The following is a 22,067-nucleotide window of genomic DNA, read 5'->3' as shown; positions in this document are numbered from 1 at the left end:
GAATCCTCCACCCTGTCAGTGGGCAAAGTAATTGGGAGAACCATTTCACCAAATTTCTCCCACGAGAAGAGCAATTATCTGTTTCTCAGAGGTGCTCACCATTAGCGGTGGTTATAATACAGATTCTTTTTTTAATGGGTTTCGTTTTTCGCACCATCAGCACAACAGCCCCAGATGCATTGACAGTCTGACTACCAAGCCCCATGGCGGAGAAAGTTCTGCAAAGCAGCCTTCTATTTCTTGGGGGCAGGGGTGCGGGAAAAGGCAAAACCTCAGAACTTTTGTCAAGATTGTCTTTGGAGAAATTTGGCCTGGGTCTAGTTGTGATTCTTCAGGGTTTGGCAGCTTTCTCCAAATCTCCCAAATACGTTTCTGGGGGCTAGTACTAGATATTTCTTGCCCATATTTCTAATGCCTCTCCTTCCCTGGAAGCTGTGTGGGGATTGTGAATGGGGGGAACTGTGTTGTGTCCACCTGTAGGGAAGGGGTGGGCCTACTGCTGTATCAAAAACTTTCATCCAATTTCTTAAAGGTTTTCATCCCCTCATGGAAGAGGGTGCCATTTTTCAGCCTCATTCTCAGAATGTCTTCAGAATTTCTTTGGAGGTGTCTTGGGCCTGTCTTGTCATTGCAAACTGGCCCAGGGTACTGTTTGTGTTTTATTCCTTCTTCTACACATCTCACTGTAACTCTGCAGTCTCCTTGGTAGGTCACATTTCCTGATCTTGAAAAGCCCAATGTGGAAAGGCATTATCTCATATTGTGCTCCTTGGGCTTCAAGTGAAATGCAGGAAGTGGCAGGCTAATGGAGAAATTATTGTACTTTGAAGACGATCAGGATCCATGTGCCTGGGCCTCCTCAAAGGGTAAGCACAAGCTCCCCAAGGCCCAAGCATGAGAATTCCTCTGAATTTTTCTTCTTCTTTGGACTTTTAAAAAGACAGTTTCTCTTCTATCAAAATGGAGGACAATGGTCAAAAAATCTAAAGGAATCCATATATGCCCTCCCACCCCTTGAGATCAGCTACAGATGCCCTTCTCCGGGAACCCTCTGTGAATATTAGGAGGGTGAGTACCCGGAGGAGGGCTTTCTCTGCGGTGGCGCCCCATCTATGGAATGCGCTCCCCAGAGAAGTCCACCTGGTGCCGTCGTTATTTGTTTTTCGGCACCAGGCTAAAACCTTTTTATTTAAAACTCATTTTAATTGTTAATTTATTTGTATTTATAGGATTTTAAATCTTTTAAGCTGAGATGCACTGGGTTTTAATATTTTTACTGTTTAATTGTTATATTTATGTATTTTGTTTTTGTTGTGAGCCGCCCCGAGGCCTTGTTGTGATGGGGGCGTCATAAAAATGTTTTAAATAAATAAATAAATAAAATGTGGATGAAATTTTCAGCAGTTCAGAACGTGTTTGTTCCACACAAACACAAATTTTCATAGCATTCTAAAATTTGTTTGCCAATTTAGGGTACAATCCTTTGCATTTTATTTATTTATTTATTTGGACAACTTAGTATGCCGTCCCATACGCATCACAGAAAAAGGCCGACCACTTCTAGCATGCCCCAGCCAATGTAAGAGTTGTAGCCAGGGCTGAAATAACCAGGCTGGCTAACTTTATGAGCTCACAAGCTCAACCATCTCGAGCAGGTAAAGGTGGTGCAGCATCCTTACCTCCCTCTCCAAAGAGCTTCAGCAGGATGGCCAGACACAGCTAGCTAGCAAAAATGCAGAATGGGAGGTGTGGTGAAGCAGAGCTTCCTCCTGCAAGCTCCGAGGCTTACAGGCATCCAGACTGGACTGCCCCGTTAGCCTCTTTTTCTTCACTGACATGGTTTTTCAGCAAGGAATAGACCCTGGTAAAGTGAACCTTCCCCTATCTTTTCATGCTTGGCCCCTCTATGGAAAAATAAAACAATAGTTTTTTGTTAATATCAGTTCTTAAGCTCAGAATAAACTTAGTTTTTATAAACTCATGAAGTGCTGAGTTCATCCAGCTCAGAGAAAGACAATGGAAAACAAATAATTTGAGGACAAAAAACAAACAATTTGAGGACAAAATAGTCAGTGAAGGGCAGTACATTTTGGAGGACATGCATTCATTGGGTCACCGTAAGTTGGAGACAACTGAACAGCACATAAGAACAGTGATTACCCAGAAAACCTCAATAATTAGAAAGAATTCTTTGTGCCTGTTGACTAAAAAAGCTTGTTTGCACAATATTGTTTGATGCCAATATAGAACTGTGTACTAATGCAAGAGAAGCAATGTTCTCTTACTCCTTTAATGTTTTTAGGCTGCCATTCTATACACCTGCATTGGATTAGATAACACCTGAGATCCCTTCCAACTCTTATGATGCTAACTCACTTTTGGCTGGGTATATGCAGGATTGCACTGTAAAGAAACAAACTGCAGTGAGCTGCTTCTTGTCCTTATGAAGCACACATTTTTAATATGTTTATTATATCCACTAAGATTTTTCAAACAGTGTAGGACAGATCAAAGAGCAGAGGGTGAGCAGAGTGAGGCCTGCCACCAAAGCCTTCCAGCAAGAGCCTACATTCTTCCTCCTTACAGCCCAAACCATCACCATCAACAACTAACAACTGAAGTGTCTTTCACCCTCTTGGCTGCCTGACAGCAGAAGACTGTTGCTTGGCAGGTTGTGTCTGCTGCTACACACACCCCTCTTCCCTCCTGCCTACATGCATGCTCCAACCCTCCCCCATTTTTCCAGACAAGGCAGCAAGGCTGAAGGTGCTGCTTCAGTCCGCCCAGTTTCCCTTGGACTAGTTTTCCTGAGCTAATCAAGCTGAAACTGGAGGAATGAGGCAGAACATTCCTCTGGGATGCTCTGCCCTGATTCAAAGCCACTGCAGTGGCCGGGGGGGGGGGGGGGCAGGCACAGTTCATGCATGCACTGCCTGCTTGTCGTGCACTAATGATGACAACCAAGTTCCAAGACAATGCAGGCCAGGGAAAGAAAGAGCTGCAGTGCCAAGAGATCAGAGAGCACAGCAGAGCAGCAGTGCACAGCCTTGCTTTCCTCACCAGGTTTTGCTGTTGTTGAGTTGGGGTGGCAAATCAGAAGGGCTGAGTACCTCCATAGGCATGGTGGAAAAGCCTAATAAAAAATGGAGGGGGAAACATGATGTGGGACAGGAAACCCAACCCCCACACTATTTTTAAACCAAACCTTAAGTTTCCTTCTGTGAGAATACATTGTTGCAGCATCAGACAAATCTGGGCTTGAACAAGTCTGTCTAGTTGTATGGATTTCTCCCTTCTCAACACACACACACCTTTGCAGCCATAATCTTCATTCTTGTATTGGCCTCACTTTACCTTGCATGTGCAGTGGCTTGCTTCTAAGGCAGAAAAATACAGCTTGAAGGAGTACTTTTGGGTTGTTGCATGGACCAAACCAGACCCCTCTGCTTTCTACTGATGACATTTAAATTACTCGCCTCTCGAAGCTTCGGCCGACCATTGGCTCTTCCTACTATGACACCTGGCTCCCTCTGCTAATGACTCTGCCTACCCTCACTGCTATTGTGACCTCTCCTGGTTCCAACTACCATTGGCTCTCTCTATTGTGATACCTGGCTCCACCTCCACTGGCTTCTCCTGAGCTGCCCAGCTGTCATCAGCCCCAAGAAGAGAAATCATAAGAGGAGTGGGCATCTTTAATAGCCCTAGTCTGAAAATGAAAGCGGCTTCTTGGACCTGGAAGAACATTCTCCCATATAGCAGACCTGCTAACCTTTGCAGGTGGGGTTGGAAGTGCATGTACCAGCAGCATTCTTCTATCCCTTGGCAGAATTATCGCCACCTGGGCCAGGCTTCCTCTCTGCACCTACTTGGCTTGTCCTCTGCAAACTGCTGTGCAACTGGGAAACTCCCAGCCTCTGGTAGATTGGCATAATTGCAGAGACTATAGAAATCTCTTCGCTACTTCCCCATTAACTTTACTGCTTGTTCACGGAAGCATTATTTCACACACACACATAGTACCGCTTGCATTTTGTGTTATCCTGGAGCAGCCTTTAAAAGACACTTGCCCTGCCTGCCTCCTTTAAACTCTTCATTCCAGCACTGCACCGTAGGCGATGCATTGAGGCTTCTGTGATCAGCTGTTTGGTTCTGGGAGCCCGTCTTGCTTTCTCAATGCAACAGGCAGCGCGTCTTTTCCGCAGCCGATTGCCAGCTGCCAGCCCAAACCCCGTGAAACGTCTTCCTCGAGGTCAGGGTAGTCTTCAACCCAGACGAGGGGTGGAAAGAAGAGCTTGCATTGCTCTGCCTCTATTACACCTACTGTACGGGGGAGGGGGGGGAGAAAGAGGAGGATGCACCACTGCCACGCATGCGCACGGGGCTTGTTTTTCACAAAGCTGCTCTTAAATGAGCTGGCAGCAGCCGACTGCTCGTCTTTGTAAGGAGACCACAGAGCTGGAAAGCAGCTGTGAGCAGCATCTGGCGTTGCTACTTTTTAAGCAATCCCGATGAAGTGCTCGTGGAGAAGCCGCTGATCCCTGCCTGCAACCTTTTTTTTTTTTGCAGGACACAGGAATTGATCAGTGTCAAGTGAAGATCACATTTTTATATGAGATCTTGACTTTTCTTCCCCTCTTTTTTCTTACAGTATATTTTTATAGACTTTGTTATTAAGAAAAAAAATTCAACATGGTGCTGGGTAAAGTGAAGAGTTTGACAATAAGCTTTGACTGTCTTAATGACAGCAATGTCCCCGTCTATTCTAGCGGGGATACAGTCTCAGGAAGGGTGAATTTAGAAGTGACTGGGGAAATTAGAGTCAAATCGCTTAAAATCCATGCAAGAGGACATGCAAAAGTACGCTGGACTGAATCGAGAAATGCTGGATCCAACACTGCCTACACACAGAACTACACTGAAGAAGTAGAATATTTCAACCACAAGGATATCCTAATTGGGCACGAAAGAGGTAAGTCTGGAATTTAATGAAGAATTCTAACATGATGCAGTGTCAAAGGGCAGATTTTCTCTCCCAATGACTGCAAACTGCTGTGCGAGCCTAAGCATGGTTGCTCAGAAGTCAGTTCCACTGAGTGCAATGGAACTTACTCCCCATAAGTTACTTCAGCATTGCAAGCTTAGCATGTATGACCATTTAAATCTATTGAGCATATATGGAAGGGAAGGGACTGAACCAGCAACGAATCTTGGTGCGTCTGCATGTCTTCCAGGCAAGACCTTTTCTCTGCCTGAATGGGCTCTTTTAAACAAGACCCGTTCATAGGCACGTCCCGTTTAAAAGGTGTTGGGTGTTTTAAGGCTATTACTCTTATGGGAATATTTTATTGCATCTGCCTACCAAAACCAAAATACCCCCCTAAAATACTAAAGAACTGGCTTACAGGGTTCGAGCTAATCAGTAATGTCTTCAGGATGAAGAAAGACAGAGAAAGGGTTCCCTGCGGTTTATTTTGACACTTGCTTTCAGCACCCCACGTGTAGGTCCGCATCTCTTTTACTAAAGCTGGGAAAAGTTGGCAAATGAGCCCTCTTATTCTAGAATGTTTCTTGTTAGCGAGGCGAATGTAAAGCTGTGCTCTGGATGACTCGGGTGGGGGGGACCCCACTTAGATGAATCCATTTTCGAATTAAAGCGTCCGTGCTAAGTTGGGGAGTTCTGCAGTCAATGAAATCGCCTATGTCAAGGCAAGGAATACTGAGAATGGAGAGTAATTTTAGTTAGGAAAACTGGGATAAACCTTGTCAGGGGCCAAATGGGGCTTCAGATTGTTAATCTATTGTTTGAAATGGTACCAATGTGGAAGTATAGGAGAGTCTAAGGTTGTTTTTCTGAAGTTTCCACCCTTTGTTAGAAGCGGTTCAATCCTGTTTGGGACCAGTACTGAAGAGAAGGGAGGGGGTGCTCCTTCTCCTCACAGCAGATTGGTTACACGCGTCAGGTGGTGGCGATGACTTAATTCCTAGCACAAGAAAATGTTAAAGCTGGTTATGTAATTTTGGCTTGCTCTTTTAAGCAGAGATAAATGTATATGCAGTAGACCTACTGCAGATACAGGAAAAAAAATTGTAGGAGTGATCACCCTCTTGATTTTTATTTTTAATCCACAAATTAGTTGCGCAGTATATTCTATCGCTTCCCAAGTATCTATATTTATTGCAAAAGGGGAAAAAGTGTAAAGATGGTCGTCGGAAAGGTGGAAGACCAGAAAACTTGCATTATGAAGCTGCTTGAGATTATGAAGCAGCTGATTTTTTATTTTTATTTTTTTTACGTGTAAACTCATCCTCCTATTTTTAGGCTTAAAGCTGTTCCCGAGAAACTGAAACGAGCAAACGGGGGGAAAGGAAGCCACCCCATCGAGCGTTTGAGAAAGTGGTAGGACGCAAGCAAAAGAATCCAATCAGTGCCTTTTCAGAAGGCAAAACGGGGCTTGCACCTGTTCCTGTTGCACCCAGTCCCCTTCCTGTGTGCCTGTATTTGGCAGGAACAAAAGACAAGGGATGACTTGCCGCTTTGACTAAGCCCCTGCTATGAGACCTTGGCGAAGCTCACTTCTGTGAACTGGCTGGACTCATTCATCCAGCTTCCGTGCCACTACAGTCAGCGACTGGCTCGCTTGACTGTAACATTTCGCTCTCCCTACCACCCCCCTCCCCGGTCAAGCAGGCAGAGGAGTTTCAATGACTTAGCTGGGCGGGCGGGCAGCAAGCCCTCAGCCTAACAGGCTCGCCGAAGCCCCGCCCAGCACTCCCGCGGTCATTGGCCCGGCGGGTTTGTTAGCCTGTTGCTAAGGCAATGCCAGGCCTTGATTGGGAGGTGGCCGGGCCGAGAGGGAGGGGGGAGACGAAAAGGCAGGGTTCTCGGTCCTAGAGAGCCTGCCAGAGCTCGGCGAGGCGCTCTCCGAGCTTGCTTGCTACGTGTACCCCGGAGCGGCTGCCCCTTTGTCCCTGGCTAAGGGCCGTGGTGTAGGGCTGGTCTGGACGCGTGGAATCGCATGTGCGCGACGCGACGGCCATACGACGACTGCAGTTTCTTGGCAGCAAAAGCTGAATCCCGCATCTCCCGGTGCTTCTGGCAGGCACGCTTCAGGGATCTGCGTTAATCTTCCCAAGAACACCGCGAAACAAGTTATAACCTCTTAGTACGGGTGGACTGGTTGAGATCCATTAAACATCCCCCCCCCCATCTGCTCGATCTTCTTAGCCCCTATGAATAAGTGTACGTAGGATTGCAGGCGATAAATCTGATGAGCCGCTTACTGGCACTTAAGCAGTTATGGCTGCTTGCAAAAGGCGTCGATTTCACATGTGGATTCCATCTGCGGGGGATGGAGTGAGAGATGTGCATGTGCACACTGTCACGTACAAATAACAGCATAGGCCGGATCCTGCCACGTATCCATTGCATCTTAACGAAAGGAGCAGGATAGTGCACTCCCCTATAGCAAAAGCTGGACGTCATCGTAAGATAAAGCATAGCCCCCCTACCGTGCCTGCCAAAAAAGCTTTGGCGCTGGCTTCTGAATATGTCCTTCGGAGCTTAGCTTCGTATTTCCGAACCTATACACGCGGCTGATTCTCGCAAAAAAATGCGATGGTGCCCGTTACTTGCCACGGGTTGTCTATTCCTAGGACCAGCCTACCCCTGAGCAGGTGTCCAGACTCACTTCCGTGTTCCCTTCCAGACGTAAAATGGGAGATTTTTTTCCCCCCTATATAGACCTCTAACCCCACCACACTTAGTGCAGAACTTCGCCCCGCATCACGATGCAGCCATCCCCCTTCTTTTCCAGCAAGGAGATTTGCGGGGTGGGAGCCTGGAAACCACATCTTGCCTAAACGGCTGTCTCCCCCGGCTTCAGCAGAGCATTCCCCCTCTTTAGCAATGCGCCAGGATACTGTAGCTTTGCAAAGGGGAACCCCGCTCCTTTCCTGACGATTGCCCCGCCTCACCCCTTTCTCTTAATTAGTCCATTAGCATTATTTTAAATTACACACACGTCGCGGCGAAGGGCCAGTGCCTTTTGTCACGTTTGCACGGCGCAGCTGAAGGGAACCACCGCGAGCTGGCATGCCAGCCTCGGAGACCGGAAGCTGAAGCTCAGAGAAGCGCGGCTGGTCGACTCTCGCTGCCTCCTCCCCTCAGCTCCCCATTACGCCCACGACTAGCAAGTTCGGTTGAGAGGCGGAGCCCACTGAGCAAATACGCTGGCTGTGGCGTGCAATGTATACTGTATGCATATGAGCGGCTGGCTGGGGCTCTGCTCGCACCGGTTTAGGCCGGTCCTCTCCTGCTCGAGTCTAGTCTGTGATTGACAGCTCAGCAGTTGTTTACCACAGCTTGGAGGCGGCGGCGCTTCTTTTCTTGCTGGGGTTGAGAGAAAACTGCTGAGCTGGCAGAAAGAAAGGGAAGGAGATGAGGACAAGACGGGGACGGTTTAAAAAAATAACATGGCACAAAATAACACGGGGATTTAGAAAACCCACACACGTTTTTAATGAACGTTCGTTTTCTATTTAAAAAAGGAGTTAAGCCGCCCCCACAGTGATGGCCACATTCTGGGACGCCTTATGAAGGGAGCCACCTCGCAGGCAGCCGTACATCGTTTTGGATGCGGCTCGCTTGACGCGCGGCGCCTGTTTTTTCGCCGGTGTCCTGCGAGAAGGGAGGCAAGCGGGCGGCCCTCGGCCGCGGCCGGTGCCCGCTTTGCCCGGCTCATTCAAGGGCACGCGCAAGGAGTCGCCGCGCGGCGCCCCAGAGCGCCTCGCCGCAGCGGCCGAGCTGCATTGCGCCCCGCGCTTCCGCCCCGCGCTTTGAGGAGCGCGTCCCAGCCCAGCGGGATTTGCCCCACGCCTTCCCGGGCGCCGGTTGCCGCCGCTGCTGGGGCAGCAAGCGGGGCAGCCGAGCCGTGGCTAGGGAGCCCGGACTCCCGGTAGGTGGAGTCCGCGGCAGGCATGGCCAGCAGGCCCAGTAGGCAGAGCGACTTCAGTAGACGAGTAGCGTCAAGATCAAGAGTGCAAGAGGAGGGTGAGTGCCTGGCCCATCCTCCCGACCCAAAAGTACTCTTGGATCCGCAGTTTTCTGCTCCAGGAGCAACCCACTCTTCAGAAAAGATAACAAGAGGCCAGCAAATATACCAAGATCAGGAGGACATGGCCCTCTTCTGTTGGATATTTAATGCAACAAAGGAATCAATAGGACAAGGAATGTCATCCCTTAAAATATATGTTGGATCCTCCTTTTCTTGTACCTCAGTTAGTATATTAAAAAAAAAAACTTGGTAGCTATACTTATTATATAGAATGTAGCAACTGATCACAGTGTAAATTGCCCAGTACTTTCATAGGGTCCTGAACAGGACAAACATTTTCTATTTTAAACTGTGGCCTTTTTAACACCTATCCTGAATACTTTATGTGAAGGTAGATATATTAGTTTCAATGGGACCCATGCTATCTAAATAGGGTACTAAGTACTGGAATGGTATCATTTTTGAAGACTGCTGCTAAACAAACATTAAGAAACCTGTTTGGGTTTTTTTTCATAAATTTATTGCAAGAGGTACATGCATATTAGATCATTTGAGATTATTCCTCAAGATATGTTTGAAAGCAACCTCAGTGAAAAAATACAACCTTGCCCCTGTGTACCTTAATGTTTTAATTTAGACAGCAGAATAGGTAACAGGAGAAGGAAATAAGGAGAAAAGGGAGTGAATATGAACTGCCAGTGAGTTAAATTGGATGCAGAATTTTAAAAAGAATTATTAGTGTGACTCAAGCAAACATTCTTGAGAATTAATCATAGACCAGTTATGGAACTTAAAGGACATTACTGCCAATTGGGTGACCCAAATGAGGATGTGGTGTGTAATTTTGTTCCTCTTTAGTGTACCTCTGTTAATTCCATTCAGTGCAAGTCATCCTGTATAATGTGTGTGTACAATGTTTACAGGTGGAATAGCATATTGGGTTTTTCCCTCCTAGATGATGATAATTCTGAAGAAGGCCTCCATATCATTCATTCAGGACGGCATGAATATGCATTCAGCTTTGAGCTTCCACAGACGTAAGTAGAAGTAAAGCTTGGGCTGTAGAATGAGACTCAACGAGCATACAGAGAACAGATCTGTAGACAGATAGCTCATATGTGGAGATAGGGTAGAGGAGAGAAGAAACCCTTTTCAATGGTCACAAGGATTGCACTAGAATATGCTACAAGGACTCTGTCCTAATAATCTCTTTAGAGGTTGCTTTGATCTAAAGTGGCAAATTCATGAAAAATCAGGCTCAGCTATTAACTGCTTATCAATAATTCCCCTTTAAAACCTGTTGCACATTCATATTTAATTTGTTCTTCCCATGCCCTGTTTTCCTTATTCAAAATAGGACTGATCATTAGACTTTTAGAGCTGCTGTCATGACTTCCTGTGGAATTAAGCTTGTACAGAATTGGATAGCTGGTCGCCTCAACTGAACATGTTGAAACAGAACTTCCAGGAAGGCATAAATCAGACCCACATGGGATACATTGAGTACAAGGGACTTGCTAAGTGCCAGCAGTGGCTTCCCATTTGTGAGTGATTCCATGAATAAAGCCAGAATAAGGCAGATGGATGGGACGTGAAGAGACTTCAGTCAAAAGATGGGGGAAACATTTCATGTTTTAAAATGTCATAACATTGACATATTCTTTAAAAACGACCCAGTAAGGCAGCTCTGAATATATGTTGATTCATATACTGGAAGAAAGTAAAAAAAGTATACTGGGAGTGACAGATAACCACAGGGAGAGTTTAAACATGGGATCAATTGATAAATATATGAAGAATATATAATAAGGGATTGGAAGAGATTGAAGGAAATGGAAGCACAGAAGTAAAAGACAAGGAAACTTTCATAAAGAAACTTGTACATAATCACCAAGATAAGAAAAATTGCAGCAATATGAAGCAGATGCTGCTGTAGTATTGCACATTTAAAGCAGATGCAAAGCTTTATTCTGAGTATCTGCAATTTTCAATGTTTGCATTGTTTGTACCATGCAGGATTGCTTCTCAAAGAGGCAGCATGATGGCATTTACACTTACTCTATCCAGAATATCAGTATTTTTGAAAATTCTTCAATGGAGTTTGATTTTCAAAGAAAGAGTCATATTAACTTACTAAACTTACAAGTAAAAAGCATCCAGAGGAAAATTCTCACCAACAGCTACTTATGTAGTTCAACCTGTAGAACTGTGTTCTTCAGACTAGGTAGGAAAAAAAACCATAAGACCAGGTTGGATAATCTTGTTGGTTTCAAAACTGGCATGGGATAATGCCCAACCATCCAAACCTTTAGTTCAACCCCGTTTTTAATGAATGTGTTTCATAGGAATTTAAGCTGTCAGGAGAAAGCAATTGTTCTGTTACAATGCATGGAAGTAGTATATCCTTACTATTTTAATTCTGATGTTCTAGGTGCATTTATGATACCAAGGAATACAAAGACTTCATTCTGGGATAAGCAGAACTCTTGTTTGCCTTTATTCAAATACAAGAGAATATAAAGGCTGTTGTTTTCTTTAATGGTCTTGTACATCAGCTTTACTTAAAATATAGAAGAATGAAGGGAATAAACTACTTTTGTATACTTAAACTTATTTTCCATGTCTATGAACATGAAAATACCCCTGTAATTACAAAACAGTAAGCACTGCAAGAATTGAAAGAACATCTACAGACATTGACTCTGCCTGTGAAGTATTTGTGAGCATATTTATGAAGCCTGAGTTGTCTTAGGATCTGGGCCCTTTTAAAAGTCAGCTGCTTCAAAGCAGTATAATTGTTTTAATATTTTGTGTTTTACCTATTCCTTCGAAAAAGTGACCTCTTGCAGAAGTAAATAATCTCTTGGCCTGATCCTGAATGTGGTTGAGCTGGTTAACTTGAATTTAAGCCTATTTAGTTCCCATTCAGTTCAGTGAGACTAAATGCTGCAAATCCAAGTTCCTTAGTTTAACTGTGTTGTGGGTTAGGTCAGGGTATCCTTGTGGCATATTATAGTGCAATTCCAATACAAGTAATGGTCATATTCTGTAGAACTATTGAGCAATTAACTACAGAGATATTTCTCCCAAACTAAACATGAAAATCCTACAAAATTATCCTTAATTTACATACTATGATGCATTAACAGTACAGTACAACTTAATAATTATTACCTGGATTAAGTATATACTTAAGTTAAACAACAAAAGAGATAAAGACTTATTCAGCTTTGACCTTTGTGTCCTGAACAGACCACTTGCTACCTCATTTGAAGGCAGACATGGCAGTGTGCGCTATTGGGTGAAAGCAGAATTGCACAGGCCTTGGCTTCTACCAGTAAAATTAAAGAAGGAATTTACAGTCTTTGAACATATAGATATCAACACTCCTTCATTACTGGTAAGAATTGACAGAATTACTCATTCTTTGTTTCTGGCATTAAAAAAACAGCGATACATTGTCTCTGAAATATCAAAATATGTAACGATAACTAAGTAAAGTAAAATACTTAAAGTAACAGATATAATGACCCACCAACCAATAAGTGGTAGCATATTGTATAATTTAATCAAGTACTTTTTAAGCTGCTTGTTTTTTAAGTAATGTACTTTAACTGTTCTAATAAAGATTAACTGGCTTCTATGTGGAACAGTTTTATTTCTCTAAGAACAGCTTGAGAATTTTGCAGCTTGACAAAGCAATGTAAAACAATTGTACTGCAGTGCATTATTCATTATTATACTACTGATAACTTGCATATCAAGTGGGGAGAAATGATCATACTTCTGTATGTTATCATAAAATTTTATTTTGACAATGTATTAAAGACCTTATAAGATTATTTGAATTTGACCTCAAACTATTTATTTATTCTCATTTTTAATTACAATAAATATGTAAAAATGGAACGCACAAAAGTCCATTGAAACAGGGTTCTTTTGCTTATTGTATGGAAGATATAGAACCTTGTCTAAAACACACCAAAATCAAGAGGAATATTTCTATAGATTTTTGTGAGTTTGGGACAAGGCTCTTAATTTGCAATTGCTGTAGAATAAACAACAGTGTAGTGTAGTGGTTAGACTTGGGATTTGGGAGATTCGGATTCTAGTGCCCACTCAGCCATGAAGTGCAGTGGGTGACTTTGGGCCAGTCACCCACACTCAGCCTAGCCTACCTTACAGGATTGTTGAGAAATAAAAAATGGAGTAGAGGAAGACTATGTAAGCCGCCTTGGGTTCCTTGTGAGAGGAAAAAAGGCGGGATACAAATGCAATGAAATAATAACGAGCATTGTTATATTTGGAAACAATCCTAACCCAAAGTGAACAACCTCATTTTATAGGAAGCAGGAAAAGTGTTCAAGAATAAAGGGCAGGTGGAACATCCCTTCACACAATAAACGTTCAGTGAAGCCACACAGATAAATGTGCTGAAGCTTTGAGGCTAAGGCTAGAATTCTCAGCATGTCTATTTAGACATAATTTCCATTGAAATTTAATTAAACTTTAAGAAACATATTTGAAACTTGCTTAAAATCTTAAACCTGGACTTCATTTTAATGCAGTAAAAGCTTTGTACAGTGAGTATAAAGCTATGATATTAAGCATACTTGCTTAGAATATAAATCAAAGAGATATACTGCAATAGCAATCTGCCTTTTACTTAGTCATACCATTGAGCCAGCTATCACAGTATTGTTAACACTGATTGGCAGTGGCTCTCCAGGGGTTCAGCCAGGATCCCTTCCTGGGGATGCCAAGGACTGAATCTGTGACCCTTTACATATAAAACATGTTGTCTGCCACCAAGTTATGGCCCTGCCCATTAAACTTACACCACGGAACAGCATGATCCAAAATGTAACTGGAAAGCAACTTCCATTTATCACAATTTGCTTATTCCCAAACACTGGCAAGTATTGCAATTATGCATCACATGCATGTTTACCCAGAAAGACTTGCTGAGTTTTGTGAGACTTAACACCTAGGTGCATATTGCATTACACTCTGAGGGTAAACCTGAGCAACATAGCGGAACTTATCTCTGAGTCAGCACACATAGAATCAAGTACTATGTTTGCTTGGGGCCATATGTGGGGACTTAAAACCAAGAACTTCAGCCTAACTGAATTGTAGACCTTGGCTGTAAGTTGTAATCTGTTGCTTTTTCTTAGTAACACTGTAATCCTACATTTACCTATTGGGAGGCTAACCTCATTCTATGAGATTTATGTCTAAGTAAACATGGTTAGAATCATAGTGGGGTAGATTTGAACTGTTACCCTGTCAGTAGGACTACCATAGGAAAGCTGAGTCAGACCAGTGATCCATCTAGCTCAGTATCATGTGTACAGAGTGGCAGCAGCTCTCCAGAATTTCAAGCAGGAATCTTCCCCAGCCCCACCTGGAGATGCCAGACATTGAACCTGGACCTTTCCATATGGAAAGAATGTGCTCTGTTACCAAGCTTTGGCCCATCCCAGTGACACTTAAGTCTTTGAGCATGAGGACACTAAAGAAATCTGATAATTTGTTATGTATAATAGTTTCCTCTTTTGCATTACTTTTGAAATAGGTAATAGAAAGCTTTCCTGCTACTCATGCAAGTAGTTTGCTTTCACTGGCATGTTGACATAAAGGCCAGATGGATGTCAGTTGCACTGATCACTGCTAGTGTATTTATACTAGAAGAACTGGCATGGGGAAGAACAGCAACCAAAGGTCTTAACAACCTTGATCACAGAGACTGCTTTTATAAGGCAATTTTTATATTATGGAAGGATTTCTAGTTACCTTCACTGAAAAGTTAGTTTCTAGAAGCAACCCTACAAAATCTGTAGAGCCATATAATTTTCACTGATCTAAAAATGTAATTGAGTGTGTATGTTTTATTTTTCTTTCAGTCACCCCAAGCAGGCACAAAAGAAAAGACTCTCTGTTGCTGGTTTTGTACCTCAGGCCCAATATCCTTAAGTGCCAAAATTGAAAGGAAGGGCTACACCCCAGGTATGTAATATGAAGTTTGCTGGAAGTGGGCTATTTCTTTGCTTTTGTTTCAGTATCAATTTAAGAGAGTCATGTGCATGTGCTGGATTAAGTAAAGAAATGTTCCAGCCATCCCTCGATATATAAGCTAACCTAAGGCTATGCATACAGTGCAGTATGTTGCAAACAATGTTAGTTTTCTCATCAGTTTGAAAAGATGAAGCTTGCACCTAGTTCCATAGTCTTGTTGCTAAAAGGGATCTTGTTCTCACTGGAATTTATCCTTACCACTGCCCAAACTAGTAAGAAAAATATTACTGACTGTAGTAATGTCTGAATTGTTTCTCCTATTTCTATCTAATGTTCATGTTCTGTGTTTTATTCAAGGTGAATCCATCCAGATCTTTGCAGAGGTTGAGAACTGCTCTTCCAGGATGGTGGTGCCAAAGGCGGCCATTTATCAAACACAGGCATTCTATGCCAAAGGGAAAATGAAGGAAGTAAAGCAGCTTGTTGCCAACTTGCGTGGGGAGTCCCTGTCATCAGGGAAGACAGAAACCTGGAATGGCAAACAATTAAAAATTCCACCCGTCTCCCCTTCCATCCTTGATTGTAGTATAATCCGTGTGGAATATTCTCTAATGGTAGGAACCTAGTTTAACTTTTTGACATTTAACACCCCAGTCCTAATTTTCTTTGGTATGTTTATGGGGATGTTGATTTAGTTTCTAATGATTTGCAATAATTTGGTTATCTTCCAGGTATATGTGGATATTCCAGGTGCAATGGACTTATTTCTTAACTTGCCACTTGTCATCGGTACTATTCCTTTACACCCATTTGGCAGCAGAACTTCAAGTGTGAGCAGTCAATGTAGCATGAATATGAACTGGCTTGGTCTGTCCCTGCCTGAAAGACCAGAAGGTAATTTGAATGAACAGATTCCATCTAGCCTAGTGATTTCCCTGTAGATCCATTATTCTGTTAGTATCTCATCAATACAAATCTGTATAATTATGTTGCACAAACAGTAGGGATCTCCACAAAATCATTCCAGTGAAGAGAAGTACAGCCCTGTTCTTCCCTGGAAAAGGGATGAAATAGGATGGAGATACACCTAAATCTGTGGAATTGTGCAGATATAGAATAGGTTTACAAGCAGTCCACATTGAAGTCATTTTCACTGGCTTCCTTCAACAAAGCTTCCATACATTGTGTTATTCCCTTACTCCTGGGTATTCCTCATGTTAGCACTGGAGAAGTCTAGTTAGCGTCATCCCCAGAGACCTCCAAAAAGGATATAGATATGTGAGTGGATGAACCATAACCGAATGTGGTGGTAAATCTGTTCTTAAGCCCAGTCATTTTAATGTTTTAATTAAGTCAAGTTGCCAAACTATCCAGTACTTAGAAAGTTAAGCCTTTCTTATATCTACCTTGTGCAAATAAACATAACTAGAGTTTAATATATTTGTCATATTATATATCTTGACATGCATAAGAACATTGTTCGAACTGCGTGTACTTTTACCTTCAGCACCTCCTAGCTATGCAGAAGTGGTCACTGAGGAGCAAAGGCAGTCCAGCCTAGCACCTGTAGCTGCTTGCGATGACTTTGAGAGAGCACTTCAAGGACCATTATTCGCCTACATCCAAGAGTTCCGATTCCTACCACCTCCACTTTATTCTGAGGTAACATTAAAACATGTAAACTTATGCATTCTATTTTAAAACTTGCTGTTTTTCCTGAGATACATTTCAGAACATACATGACTGATGCATCTATATCTCATCCTAGCTGATCTTGCTCTACCTTGTAGGGTCCTGTCATTATTAAAAAGTGCAGGGTTGTTTTGTGCACCTGCAAACCACTTAGCACTATTTAGCCAGTTCCTTCAGTTTTGGTTAACCATGTTTTGAATGTCACTTACTGCAGTGCATCCTTATTTTTGGGTGATACTTTATATTTGGAAGGACATTCATTATAGCTCATAATTCAACAGTTAATTAGCTTGGGCAGTAACCCTAATTGTACTCATATGAACATTGAATAGGAATTACTTCCCAAGTAAGCATGGGTAAGATTGAGCTGTTTTTGGTTTTACTTAGTGGAAGTCTCTCTGTCACAGTAGTACTAGCAAATTCATTAGGGTGAAATCATACTTGATGGCCAGCCAGGCCATGCTGGTAGATGTAGGCCTTTATTCCATCTAAATATGATTAGGAATGCTCCTTTAATGTTTTAAGTACTTAATGTATACTGGGGGTATTCTTTTTACTTGTTAAATGCCCAACCTACTTTTTATTTACTGTAGGTTGCCTTAATTGGCTATAAGATGAATCTGGGGACAAGAGGTCCATGTATTTTGTTGTGATTTTCGAATAGCTATTTAGCTGGTATCCCAGTCTTAGACATGAGTGACTGCAGCATGCAGAGGCTGATTGTGAAATCTCATGTAACATTCTGTTGCTCATGTTTTTCTATATTGGGACATATGATGATTGCCAATAAGACACCTGACTTGCAGAATTAGGCTCTGGAGCTGAGAGTTTTTCTCATTTGCTTTTTCAGCAGCTTTTCCAGCTGTTCCATACCTATAAGCTAGCAGGACCTCTTAACTGGGAACACTATAACATGTTCATATAATGCAAATTAATAAAATAAATATGCAAAAACAGTGGAGAACTTTTGAATATTTTCAAGTAAATCTACAGTTTAAATCATTCATCTTACTGTTGTTTTAAAAAGGGTATCGCTTTTCTAAATGAAAGCATTAATCCCTTTGGGTTTTCTTTCTCTTTCACTTAGATTGATCCAAACCCAGATCAGCCCTCAGATGACAGGCCAACCTGTCCCTCTCGCTGAAGGAATGCATCCTAAGCCAAGTTGACTGGGGTCTGACTTGTATTTCCGCCACAGTGAGAATAAAGGCGTTCCATGGAAGTTGCTGCCTAAAAGAAAAGGTGAAACAATGAAACAACCTGTGATTATGCTTTTGAAGCCTACAGCAAACATCATAGGACTGCTCTTCATGCTTGAAGACCTGAGCTTTCCCTCCCTGTTGTATTCTGGCACATTCTAAGAGCAGCCTTAATAGCCTACACTCGTGTGTCAAAACACTCACCGTGTTGCAAGAGGGATGACTTCCTCTTTTGATTTGAAAATTTGCACATGCGCAATGCTTTCGTTGTGCGGTTCTGTGTCACTACAGCTTTTTCTCATTTATGTTGGACTGTTGTTAACCCCTTTAACTTGTTTGTGGTCCGCACAACAAGGAGCGAAGAAAGCTTTGAAAACTTTATGATGACAAATGCACTGACTTTTTTATTGTTAGAAAAACAAACTATATAGTCTGGACTTTTCCTGCATATGCACATGCTCAGAATTGTCCCAGTAAGACTGATCCGTGTATCACCTCTTCAGCTTGGATCCTGTTGTGGATTTATTACAAACATCAAATGCCTTCAAGCCAATCTTTGCGGTATGTTTTGCAGCCTACTGTAGTAGACAAGCAACAGATATGTGAGGTGAAAAATAAGAGAAGGAAACTAATAGGAGTCTTCGTCAAGATTGTATACCTTCTCGATTCCTTTTTAAGAATTTGTTGCCTTTCTACTATTACCGCAAAGAAGAATTTTGTTACAGACTGCCTAAAATCACTTAATCTCAGGTGAACTCATCACTTGCCAAAATGTTGAAATGCTATTTGTGTTTATGTTGCACTGCTGAGTTTTTTCGCTTTCTGTTTTTGTTACTTTGTTTTTTGTTTTTGTTTTTAATTTGGAAAGGGTGATTTGGAAAAGGGACATGCGCAAATGAACACATCCTCACTTCTTATTATCTTTATGAAACATAAAAGTCCTTAGTCAAATTCAGATGTTTTCAGAAGAGCCACAAGAGGTAGCACCCAATGTATATCAAGCAAGAGTTAAAGTCATGTATGATTCCTACAGTGATTTGCATTGGGGTTTCTCAGCCACGGGGGTGGGTAGGAAAGTGAATATATTTTTATACATTCTTATTCATGATTACTAATGTGGAAAAGATTTATAATGAACTTTTAGTTTGGGACAGAGGAAGTCTTCTCCCAAAGGGATAGTATACCTTAGTAAGAAGGGGATCACTTCTTAGAAAATATGTCCCAGTTAGTGCTGCCACTCAAATTACATTCTTTCCAGGTATGAAGAATTAACAGTGACTCAGAATAGTAAAACTGATAGCTGTAACTAACTGGTAGGGATTTGCTGTGGATTGCAAAATTCAGAGTGGGGGTCCAGCACAGATGATAGAGTGTAAGCTGGTATACATTATTGGGGTTTCTTGACACAACTGCTAGCACTTCAGCATTAAAGATAATTCACGCACAACTGTCTTACTAAACTCATAACTATTTTTAAATCCAAATGTTCAGGGTGACAACAGGATGGCTCTTGTGCTAACCGCACGCTTTACAACAATCAAACAAGTTTAAAGGTTGCTTTCTCTGGGGTAAAGCTCCACTGATTCGAATCTGTCTTGCTCTGAGGCTTCATAACAAACAGGATAGGCTTTTCAATAAGTGGCCTTTAATAAAACATGGACAACAATTCATGTTTGAACAATAACAGGGTGAAAAATAAACAGTATAGAATGAGTCACGTTTTAAGTGATTCACTTAACAAAGTTTGGCCTTCAGCAAGCAAGCAAATTTCCTATACTGGATAATAAGGAAATGGAGTGATGGAATTTTAAGAAGAAGAAGAAGAAGAAGAAAAAAACCTTTCTAAGTGATATGAATGTCCCTTTTCCACAGAAGGTTAAACAATATTTTAATGGGATAGTGGCATAAAAGGGCATTTGGTGGTTTTCTTTTTTTTTTCCTTTGCTGTTTTTGTTTCAACTAACTAGGGAACAATTGCTGTTATGCATAGCATTACATTTTTCACAGTATGATGAAAGTTTCCATATGATGCAGGATTGACCAATATTGTAATAATTGGCATTGCATCACATCAATTTTGTGATCAAGTTTAAAGTTGTAAACACTATAAAAATAAAATTGTTTTTTACAAAAAAAAAAAAAGTTACCCTTTCTGTGGCATTACTGTTATTTCTGATTTCATAAAATATTGGTCAATTTCTGGACACTGTAAAATATGAGGTTCAGAAATGTAACCCAGTATTCAAAATAATCTAATTAAAAACATGGGGGGATAAGTAAAACCCAAAATGTTAGAGAAACAAAGTGCAATATTTAATGTTTGCTTTATAGATTATATTCAATGGCTGTTTGTATTATATTTTCTTTTTTCTTTTTTAGTTTGGTGCTGAATATGTCCTTGTAGACTCTGTTTCAAGAAAACAATACGTGGAAAACAATTTAATTTTTCCTATTGCTCTTCCTTGTGGATAATAAACTCTTTTTTTACAAAATTATTTTTATTGGAGTTGCTTTATAAGAAACAACACAACTGATTTCTTAAAATTATATGGGTTTGATCAGACATAGCTTTCACAAGCAGAGGGCTAACCATAGGATGTAATAAAACCCTACTACTTGTCCACCAACCCCACCCAGATCATCACAGATTGGTTCATGCATGAGTTTTTTCACAGATATGTATCATACGCTTGTCATTTGCTACTCAGGGTTGTTTACATGCTCTTTACTGTCAGGAGTCTCCAGTTTTGCTTCTGTGTCTAACAAGCACTTTCATTAAGGGTATTTTTCTTTTTTTCTCTTCATTTTTAAGAGCAGGGAAAATGTAGCATTTCATTCTGAAAGCCATACTATGTATCTGCAATATTCTCCTATAGCACAGAATCTCCTAGAGTTTATACAGTGGGAAAGCAGGCGAGTAAACACTCCTTGTGTAGTGCTTGGGTCTCAGTTCTGCCACAAAACCAAAACTAGATACAGGGGATTAGAAAACTGGATACAGGGGATTATGTAGAAAATTTCATAGGTGCAGCACCAGGCAGTTGTGGGGAACAGCAACTTTATCTTTACGCACTGTTTGGTCACTATTTAAGCATGTGTTGGCTGACTGGGTAGGAGAACAGGCTAGATGGGTATATGGCAGGTGCATAAAAGCCGTCTCTTTCCCATAACGGTCTAATGTGCCTGCGTATACATAAGTGGTGGAAGTAGACAGAAATAAAAGAATTGCTTTGTTAGGCTTCCAGTGCCTTTCCTTCCACATCCAGATGCTGCACTCCCAGATGACTGAACTGAGCCTATAGACTAAATGAGTCATGATGGGATGGGAAATAAGACAATTGGAGCAACTCAACATGGAAGGTTATATTAGAACTACATTTTCAGAATGAGAGAGTAGTTAAATGAATCATATCAAAGCTTGAAAAAAGAGGGAGCACACAGAAACCTGAATTTAAAAAATACCAATTGTAAACCCAGTTCTCCAAGTAATTTTTTAAGTGTAACCAGTTCAGGCACATCCGTACACAAAAGGGGAGGTTGTGAAAACAAAGTTTGCAGAAGTACAAATGATCTTTAGGAAAAAAACTGGAGAACTCCACAATGAGCACTGAGCATGGACATCTCATTGGTTGCTTGGGGGAGCACGTAAAAAGCAAGAAGGCAGATGATGGAATGCAGTACTCTGGAAGAAGGCATGCCTAGCTGGCTGGGAAACCTGGATGATTGTATTTTGAATGTCAATGTTTTGTTGATGATTTATAATCTCTGTAAAAGTTCTTACCTGCAAAGTTGAAAGATGTTGCTAGCATTGTGCAACTGTAGGCACAATTTCCCTAGATGATAGGTAGATAGGTAGACAGTTGGTGGGGGTGTGGGCGGGGCGGGGGGGGGGAGAAAATATGGCAGTTGCCAAAGCAATACTCAGAAATTGTTCTAACTCTTGTGAGGCTGGGGTTAGAATCTCCCCTATCGATGTTGAGAAACTTAGAGAATACTAGGCAGTTGGATCATGGGGGCCATCATCTGAGTGATTCAACTCAAACTTTAAAACTTAAAAACTCTCAACAATAAAAATGTTTGCTGAAACATTAACCAGGCTTGG

General features: G+C 41.8%; 1 protein-coding gene across 3 annotated transcripts; it reads left to right on the top strand.

The window, feature by feature from the left end:
• Positions 1-4,432: 4,432 nt before the first annotated feature.
• On the top strand, positions 4,433-20,460 carry ARRDC3 (arrestin domain containing 3). Of its 3 annotated transcripts, none has more exons than XR_006416269.1 (8): positions 4,433-4,972; positions 10,012-10,093; positions 12,309-12,456; positions 14,963-15,065; positions 15,432-15,688; positions 15,806-15,968; positions 16,547-16,736; positions 17,854-20,460. XR_006416269.1 is itself a non-coding variant. In XM_044446157.1 (8 exons), the coding sequence occupies exons 1-8, from the start codon at positions 4,693-4,695 to the stop codon at positions 17,908-17,910; spliced, it is 1,245 nt and encodes a 414-aa protein (XP_044302092.1). In that variant the 5' UTR covers positions 4,433-4,692; the 3' UTR covers positions 17,911-20,460. The 3 variants fall into 3 exon arrangements, 2 of the variants coding, with proteins under 2 accessions (XP_044302092.1, XP_044302094.1); XM_044446157.1 differs by having other exon boundaries at positions 16,582-16,736; XM_044446159.1 differs by lacking the exon at positions 12,309-12,456 and having other exon boundaries at positions 4,954-4,972; positions 16,582-16,736.
• The last annotated feature ends 1,607 nt before the right edge of the window (positions 20,461-22,067 follow it).

This window comes from Varanus komodoensis, unplaced genomic scaffold, assembly GCF_004798865.1.
Source record: "Varanus komodoensis strain SLA01 unplaced genomic scaffold, ASM479886v1 scaffold5, whole genome shotgun sequence".
Lineage (NCBI taxonomy): Eukaryota > Metazoa > Chordata > Lepidosauria > Squamata > Varanidae > Varanus > Varanus komodoensis.
Note: the sequence above shows the minus strand (reverse complement) of the source record. Positions and strands in the feature narration are given on the sequence as shown.

Bases quoted from the DNA above. Each gene is read 5' to 3' on its own strand.
- ARRDC3 (XM_044446157.1), top strand. From the start codon at position 4,693: ATGGTGCTGGGTAAAGTGAAGAGTTTGACAATAAGCTTTGACTGTCTT. The intron at 4,973-10,011 runs GTAAGTCTGGAA...TTTCCCTCCTAG, and splicing joins CCTAATTGGGCACGAAAGAG to ATGATGATAATTCTGAAGAA. The intron at 15,969-16,581 runs GTAATTTGAATG...TTTTACCTTCAG, and splicing joins CCTGCCTGAAAGACCAGAAG to CACCTCCTAGCTATGCAGAA.